The sequence below is a fragment of the Microcebus murinus genome, chromosome X, assembly GCF_040939455.1.
Source record: "Microcebus murinus isolate Inina chromosome X, M.murinus_Inina_mat1.0, whole genome shotgun sequence".
NCBI lineage: Eukaryota > Metazoa > Chordata > Mammalia > Primates > Cheirogaleidae > Microcebus > Microcebus murinus.
Genome location: NC_134136.1, coordinates 5,030,005 through 5,038,857, shown reverse-complemented (window position 1 = coordinate 5,038,857; position 8,853 = coordinate 5,030,005). Strand labels below are relative to the sequence as shown.

Genomic DNA, 8,853 nt, shown 5'->3' with positions numbered 1-8,853 from the left:
AAGTGGCACGGTTGCGTTCTAGGTTCTTGGTACTATTGTTGGAACCCCACCCTCCAGAGATCACTCTTCTATTTTCGCGGAAAATCCCGACTTATTCAGGTCACCGGGCTTGGGCCTATCACTGCAGGATCCCAGCTTGCTGGGCAGTGCCCACTGCTGATTGATACTCGTAAGGAGCCGATTTCTTGGGTTGAGGCGCGGCGATTGGCCGGGCCGGCCTGCTGAGCTTCCCTGGGTATTGCGCGGTGCATACTGCAGATGCAGGTTCCGGGGCGGCCCCAAATGCCACCCGGAAGCCTGAATGAGGCCTCCTCTCTACAGGACGCGCTGCAGTCAACGAGGCAGCTATTCAGGGCGCAGGGCCTGGCGCCGGGGCGACGTGCGCGTGCGTGCGCGTGCGTGCGCGCGCGCGTCGCCGCTGTCTGTGGGTTGGCTGGTTATTTTGCAAGCGGGAGGGGCTGTGCGCGCTCCTGCCTCTGGCCTCTGTTCCCCACCCCCCTTTCCCGGTCCCAGTCTCTCCTTCGGAAAGATGTCGGACACGGCTGTCGCTGACACTCGGCGCCTTAACTCCAAGCCGCAGGACCTGACCGACGCTTACGGACCGCCAAGTAACTTCCTGGAGATCGACATCTTTAATCCTCAGACGGTGGGCGTGGGCCGCGCGCGCTTCACCACCTATGAGGTTCGCATGCGGGTGAGTCACGGGGTGAGGGAGACAGCTGAGGGAGGACGGGGCGGCGTGGGGCGGGGAGGGGCTGCCATGGGGACAGCTAAGGGCGGAGAAGATGCTCGAAGGGGTCACTTGGGGGTTAGGGACTTGATAGGTTTGGAGAGAGGTCTGCAGATTCGGTTGTGGCCGGAGGATGCAGAAAACTCCATCGGACGGGGGTGAGGGAAAACAGAACCCATGAGGAAAAAGTGAAGCATGGCTGGATAGGGTGGGGAGGATGGAAAAAGATTAGAGTGAGGAATTCAAGGAGATAGGAATCCTGACTGTAGCGACAGAAAGAAGGGAGGGTGGAAGAGGGCTGGGGGATGGAAAGCCAAGGCGATATATCGATGTATCGCTGTGTCTCTTAACTAAACTGGGTTGTGGGAAGTCAGTCTGGAGAGAGGGCAGGAAGGCTGGGCTTCTTTCTAATGAGGTCTCCCTGGGATGATGGAGTTAAGCAAAGCCTTGGGTTAAACGAAAGATAGACTCCAGAAAAGGGAGAGAGTGGGCTTGTGGGAGCAGAAATAAGAAAGGGAGTCTCCTTGAGATTGTGTGCTTCTCTGACTTGTGTAGGATTCGCATCTGAAGGAGAGAAGTGTTTGTTTTATGCTTAAGTTTTCTCAGGTACTACATGCTGTGTCTCATCATGAAACCTTGCCCTGGGATTGGTGGATTGTCAGTCATTGCTCTCATCCTGTGCTCATCCTTCAGATTTGAAGTATCCAGAATGTTTACTTCAATATTTATTAGCTCTCATTTGTTTTCTCTGTATATGAATACCTATTTTTTTCTTTCTATCCTAGATTAACCTTTTGGATTCTGACCTTGGTCTGTAGTTACTTTAATAAATGACATTTCAGGACTGCCCAGGAGTGGCTTCTTCCAGCATGCACACTACAGAGGACTTTATTCTCTAGTGCTTAGTCCACAATACAAGGATAGAATGTGCAGATGGAGTACATGGTTTGCAGGTTCTTTTGCCCAGTTGAGATAGTTATAGGCGAAAATGTTTGAGAACCATTTTCTAGTTTTCCTTATGTTTTCTTTTCAGACTAGAAGGTCAGAATGTTCTCTATGGACAGCATCCTGCTCAAACAGCATTGAAGACTTAAAAGAGTGTATGTGCTTTCATTTTGGAAGGAATGAACCGAATAAGAAAATGTGGTCTCCTACCAGGGCTTTGAAATCTAATTGAGAAATGATGATCTCCAAATTCCAAGTTTGGCAAAGTCCAAACTGAAGAAAGAAAAGTGAATACCAAAACTCCAGAAACACTTGTCTATATAAAAACTATTTGAAATCATCTCTTTGGGGAAGAATGATATTTAGGTCCTTCAAAATACGATAAAGGCAGGGACTTGTCAGTGGTGGAGAACTTAATTACCTGAGGGAGCCTGGGCATAACTTGTTCAGCATAACAGCTCTCTACTGTGGGGTTTTGGAGTCATTCGATGCATTACCCGAGAGTCGTAGGTATTATGAATGAAATAGCTCTCTATTTCAGGTATTCTAATAAGAATAGGGACTTTTCACCAGGTGCTTACTATGTGTCAGGCACTGAGCCAGATTTTAGTTTCTATCTTAATCCTTACAAAAATTCCATTTTACAAATGGGAAACTGAGGAGGAATGCAGTTTAAGTAACTTGCCCAGGTACATGTAAAATGGGGTTGGGATTTGAACCCAGGTCGGTCTGACTCTTTTGACTACACTTTAGTCCCTTTTGACAAGGCTGAGTTGCAAAACTTTAGTGTGCAAAATTTTTCTACCTACTAAATTTTTCATTAGTCCCTTCCACAATTTCAAATTGTATAATGATAATAAAGTTGATGGTGGTTCCTAGTTCTGTGGGTTTGAGTTAATTTGTGTTGTTTATGTTAATTTGTCTGGTTGTATCGGCTTTAAACGTTTTTATTGAACTCTGTTTTGGAGTTAAAATCGTTGGTAAAATCATTTGGTTTTAAATTGCTATTTTAAGTGATTGATCATGGTATACATTATAGGGAGCATGAGACTTACAGAATGGGCTGTGAGAGTTGGGCACAGCCCATTCTACTATACTATCTGCATAGTATAGTAGAAACAGATGGCACTGACTTTTTTTCTTTGTATAATAGCTAAATATCTCTGAAGCTGTTCTCTTTCATTTTGCTCAGGAAGGAATCTCCCCTTCCCTGCAGTGGGGAGTCTAGAGAGGTGTTATGGTGACCTTACATGACGTGGAACTTCTTAAATGCCATTTGTCCTGTGAAATTGAACGTTGCTTCTTTCTCTCCTTTCACCCAGCTTTGTGTTGATCAGAGCCAAAGGACTCTCAATATCCTGTACTGCACAATCCTGGCTTCCTATATGATTTGTTGGTTGGAGCCAGGAGACTATCCTAGTATGTAGTAGCCCCTTCCTTAGATGGGTGGCTGCTGAGATGAAAGGCCATTATTGTCACCATCCTGTGGGAATAGGGAAAGAATAGCATTTTTCTCAGAGGAGGAAGTCCACAAAATGGCAGTGGGTATCTTGAACAATCTACTCAGCATTTTTTTTTTCTTTTATTTGGTCCTTTGTTGGTTTCTGTGTAGGTCTACTAGTTAAGGTTCTATGGTTTGGGGATCACAGTATCTGTAATGAACTCTGATGGAAACCTAAAATCACATGAGACTGAAGGACTTTTTCTTGCAAGATTCTGAGAATTTTTTCTATAATGGTTTATTTTGGTTAGTTAATACATGCACATGGTACAAAATTCAAAAGGTACAAAAAGGTATACTGTAAAAACTAAGTCTCCCTCCCTCCTCTACCCTCCAGAGGTTCCCCTTTCTGAAGAAACCACTGTTTCCAGTTTCTTATTTATTCTTTTATAAAATGGTTGAAGTAATAAAATATTATTTTACATGTATCTCTCTCCATTTCAACCCATCGAAATTCCTTGGACTTGATGTTCATGGGTAGAGTTGTAACTAATGTAAGTCGGCCAGTTATTTGGCTTTTGATGACCTATATCAGAACTGTATTCTGAAAAACAATTTCCAGATTCCAGGACTATAAAGCATGATACAGTGAGGACTGTGTGAAGCTCTAGCAAAGCTCCAAGATCCTCTTTTCATGCCAAGAGTGGAGAAAGGAGAGAACTAGTTCCTTTTATTGCCCATCCATTGATCTGAATTGACTGGTAGGAAATATAGTCAATAGTAGTACATGTGGTTGGCTATTTCTGCTTAGAACTTGTAAACAGAAGTGAAGATCAGGACTTTGTCAGAGGGTTCACATTGCCACTAGAGCCTTGGGAATTTTCTCAGTGATTAAGATATGGGAATCAGCTGATTTATATCAGGGAATAAGCTATGGTAAGCCAACTTATGTAATGGCTATTTCGTCTGCATTTTCTAGATAAGGAGAGGATAAACAGATACATAAGGTCTCAAGTAATTGAGTCTTTATTGAGTAACTTGCATATTTTGCATTTTAGAAGATGCAGAAGTAGTCATGGTTCCTAATCTTAATGAGATTATAATATAGTTAGGTGGACAAAACAAACATAATGCATAAAATAATAGTGTGTTGTACAATACCAAAGTATAAAAGTCACAGGAGTTCAGAGGGGAGGGGGACCAATAAATCCAATTGGTGTTGTCAAGAGATTTTCCTGTATGAAGTGAAACTTGAGTGGGGACTTATAGAATGGAAAGGATTTGGACAGGAAGATCAGAGGAAGGCATGCCTTGGACATGCCTTCTCTTCTTTACAGAGAACTTAATTCACTTTTTATTTTTTTTATTTTTTTTATTTTTATTTTTTTGCAGGAGTCTTGTCTAGTAGATTAATTCACTTTTTAATGGAAAATATGATATATGCACATGATGAATTCAAATTGTACAAGGAAAAATGTGACTCTCCCCCTCCATTCCAAAGTCAATCACTATTTATCTTTTCATAAATATTTTAGTCATTAGTATAAATTTATACATATATTTCTTTTTAATCACAAATAGAGATTGATTTTACCACTTAATATCTTTCCATACTGGCATATACATCTTTCACATTGTTTTCATAGTTGTGGCGTATTCCACTACACAGGTGTACCGTATTCATTTAACCAATTGCCTGTTGATAGACATTTATTATTATTGCAAATAATGAATTGCAGTTGAAACTCTTGTATATACATATTTACATACAAGTATAAGTCTATCTGTAGGATAAATTCTAAGCAGCACAGGACTTCTGATCACCAACCGTGACAAGGTTGGATGTGATAAAGGTTGGTATTCACTCAGTGGTGTTTTGAAAGGGTATGGGAGCATGGTTCATAGGAGCTATTTCTTCACTGGGTGAAGTGGTTCTGACAAGTGCCCACCACAGGTTGAACACTACTTACTATCTCTCTTCTTTCATTCTTCCTCCCTGTAGACAAACCTACCTATCTTCAAGCTGAAGGAATCCTGTGTACGGCGGCGCTACAGTGACTTTGAGTGGCTGAAGAATGAGCTGGAGCGAGATAGTAAGGTATGGCCCCATTTTCTGTGTGGTGCCCTTGGAGGAGGAGATCTACATAGGCTTAGAAGACATACTCTTATAGTCTACAAAATCTCAAAGGGAATGGAAAGAGTGAACACATTCTTATCTACCAAATCTCAATATATTGGATCTGAGGGAAACCCTTTGAAACTTGAAAGTGGTAAATTCAGGTCAAATTAAAAAAAATTATTACTTTTACTATTAGCTACTTTTGGTAGCTAGTAAAGTTGTACAACTTAACCCCTATAGGTGCTAAGAATGGAAAGTATGGTGTTGGAAAAGTCCTAGCTAAATTCTTGGATGGTAGCAGATGGGAAAGAAATGATTATTTGGAGTTTATTTCCTTTCTTTTGAGATGGTAAACCTCTCCTCCCACAGAAACAGAGTTGGATTAATTATTTGATGTGAGTCATCCTGACTGTTATGGTCTTAGTTTTTGCAAGTTGCTGGCTGTGGGACAGGATGGACCCAATGCCTAATAAGAAATGAGGTATACAATGCTTTACCATCTCGTTCCCACTCTGTCTGTCTCCCGTGTGGCTGATATTTTGTGTCTGCCTGCAGATTGTAGTACCACCACTGCCTGGGAAAGCCTTGAAGCGGCAGCTCCCTTTCCGAGGAGATGAAGGGATCTTTGAAGAGTCTTTCATTGAAGAAAGGAGGCAGGGCCTTGAACAGTTTATAAACAAGTAAGCCAAGTTCCTGGGGACTCTGCTTGCTACTTTTGCCATCATGGTCCTTTTTTTTTCTTTTTTTTGAGACAGAGTCTCACTCTGTTGCCCCAGCTATAGTGCCGTGGCGTCAGCCTAGCTCACAGCAACCTCAAACTCCTGGGCTCAAGCGATCCTCCTGCCTCAGCCTCCCGAGTGGCTGGGACTATAGGCATGCACCACCATGCCCGGCTACTTTTTTTTCCTATATATTTTTAGTTGGCCAATTAATTTCTTTCTATTTTTTTAGTAGAGACGAGGTCTTGCTCTTGCTAAGGCTGGTCTCTAACTCCTGAGCTCAGCCGATCCTCCCGCCTCCTGCCTCGGCCTCCCAGAGTGCTAGGATTACAGCGTGAGCCACCACACCCGGCGCAGGATGGTCCTTCTTTTTTTTTATTTTTTATTTTTATTTGTTTACATTTTTTAATTCAATTTATTTTACTTTCTTTTTTTTTCTTTTTGTCCACAAGGTCACATGAGAACGAGGCATGGTCCTTCTTTATGTTTTGTCTACCTCATCTTTTCTAATGGGTACTATGATATGGTCCCAACTGTGTGGTGGGAAAACTCCATTCCTTTGAGCAGAATTCTGATCCTGTATGTTAGGGCCTAAGAAAGCACTACATGTTGGTTGTATCTCAGGATTTCCCTACCTTGCCCCTCTATGCCCCCTTTCCCTGTACAATATTAGGGTTGAGGTGGTATCCTACTGCTGTCCTCCAGTGGCTTGAACCTTAGGGCTGATCTTGCCCTTCCTCCCCTATCCACACTCCCATCCCTCTGCTAATTCTCTCTGACTCCAAATACTACTGATAACCATCTTGGTCTCTTCCTAGAATTGCTGGGCACCCACTGGCTCAGAACGAACGCTGCCTACACATGTTCCTGCAAGAGGAGGCAATTGACAGGAACTACGTCCCTGGGAAGGTGCGCCAGTAGGAGCCCCTCTCACCACTTGCCCTCTACTTTCCTGCTGAAATGACATTGGTTTTTACACTAAGCCTCTCTCTCTCTTTGATCTGAAGTTGGCTGCCCATCCCCTGGCCTCATAGACTGTCTGGCATTGTGCTCCTTGGTACCTGACTACACCGTGTGGGCACTCTGCTAGGATCCTCTTCTCTGAGGAGAGGTGGGAAACCACAGGCTCTTTGCTTGGGGTTGGGGGGTGGGTGGGGGGATTGGACTGGAAGGCAATTTCTTGGGCATTTACCCATGCCAGAAGACTAACCTTGGGGGGAGGGGGTCTTGTGCTGGTAAGGCACTTGGATACATACTGATGCTGCAAGTCCAGGGGATTTTTCTTACTCTTAGGTTTAACCAGGAACACTGAGCAGGGAAAAACCCTGCCTTTCCTGCCTGCATGAACTTTTTCCTTTTTGGGAAGGTGGTAGAGAACCAGAAGCTCTCCTTTTTTTTCTTCTCTAGGCCTGCTCCCAGTTTTCTTAACAGTTTCTTTTGTTCCTTTCTCTCGCCCTTGTTGCTTTTCATGGCAGTAATCCTCCTAGAGTCCAAGCATTCTGTTGTGTGGATTTTCTGGGCCCATCATCATGGCTGCTTCAGAGTCAGAAGAAAGCCATAGGGCAGTAGGGGAGCTCCTATTGCCTAGCCCCTCTCCTTTTGTGGCTTCCCATTCTGGCTACCCACTCACCAGTAGGTGAGTTAATATGGGTCAGCAGTTCTCCCTCCCCAAGCCCTTGCTACATTATGGGTTAGCTTTGCAGGTTTGGTGGCTTGATGGGTGGGGGTAACTCACCACTACCAGGTAGCTCCGTGAAGGGTGGGAGTTGATCATGTTCTAGGTTCCTCCCATTGGTAGGGAAGGGCATCACCACTCTCTTCCTTCCATTCTCCTTTCCCCCTATCCCATTTAGTGCTGCCATTGGGCAGAAGCACACAAACAAACCCCATAGTCTCTGACTTCTCACTAAGCACTTTGAGCTGTTGAATGGGGCTCAGGGTCAAGAGTCGTCGCTGCTCTCCCCAGCTTGGTCACAGGGTTATTGAACTGCCTGCACTTGTTTGCCACGCAACTCCAGTATTTTCCCCAGAAATTGAACTAGGGATAGCAGCTGGATGTGAATTTCCTAAATCTTAGAGTCTGAAACAGCTTCTTGAGGCTGGCAGCTGTCCTGAGCCTCTGTCTGGGAGGTGGTGGTTTGTTTGTTGGGGCCTGATTTCTGTCCCAAGTGGTGGGATGAGAGCAAGTTAACTCTGGTGCCGGGTGAAAAGTGGGGGCTCTTTGCTTAGACTCCCTATCATGGAAAGATTGGAGTTTTCTATACAAGGCCTTGGGGAAAAGGATTGCTGATTCTGACATGACCCTGATCAGAGAGATTAGGGTTGGATTTTGACATGGATTTGGAGCCTATCTAAATGTTAAAGTTCCCTGAGACAGCTCTCTAGCTGCTGAGCCTGTGCCAGGGGCCGAGCAGCCCCTAGAGAGAGGCTCTGCTCCCTTTCCCACCTCGCCAATGTTGGTGTTGTTGCTGCCTTTTTGATTTGTATCCTCTGTTATAGACTTTTTTAAAAAAAGGTTCCCTCTTTCATTGTGCACAAGTGCTGAGAGTCTGAGGCCCCATTTCTGCTGTGTATATATCCTGACTCGGGGCTTTTTTTCAGCAAACTGTTGATTCTTCTGTCAGACAATGTCATATTCACCTCTGTTCATATTAAACCACTGTGAAGCAAGCCTCTGTTTTCCTGCTTAAATTGTATATTTAGTATTTTTTAGTGTCTATGCTGTGCATAAATCATACAACATAGCCAGTGTCTTGAGGTAATAAGTTTTGTATTTAATTTTTTTCTTGTTTTCTCAGGGGAAATTTTAAATTTTTTTAAAAAGCAGAATTCTAACTGCCTGTAGTGATATTTACCTATCCTTCTTGCAACTTACAACTGACTTTGTCACAGAGGTAAC

General features: G+C 43.7%; 1 protein-coding gene across 1 annotated transcript; it reads left to right on the top strand.

Annotated features, from left to right (window-relative positions):
- The first annotated feature begins 329 nt into the window (after positions 1–329).
- Positions 330–8,625, top strand: SNX12 (sorting nexin 12). The gene is made up of 4 exons (XM_012736225.2): positions 330–694; positions 5,119–5,214; positions 5,791–5,915; positions 6,773–8,625. Exons 1-4 carry the CDS (start codon positions 530–532, stop codon positions 6,873–6,875), a joined length of 489 nt encoding a protein of 162 aa, XP_012591679.1. The 5' UTR covers positions 330–529; the 3' UTR covers positions 6,876–8,625.
- Positions 8,626–8,853: the final 228 nt, after the last annotated feature.

What these genes read in the sequence shown, in the direction of transcription:
- SNX12 (XM_012736225.2), top strand. Translation starts at nt 530, where the DNA reads ATGTCGGACACGGCTGTCGCTGACACTCGGCGCCTTAACTCCAAGCCG. An exon ending in CCTATGAGGTTCGCATGCGG is followed by an intron (nt 695 to 5,118) that starts GTGAGTCACGGG and finishes TCCTCCCTGTAG; the next exon opens with ACAAACCTACCTATCTTCAA. An exon ending in CTTGAACAGTTTATAAACAA is followed by an intron (nt 5,916 to 6,772) that starts GTAAGCCAAGTT and finishes GTCTCTTCCTAG; the next exon opens with AATTGCTGGGCACCCACTGG.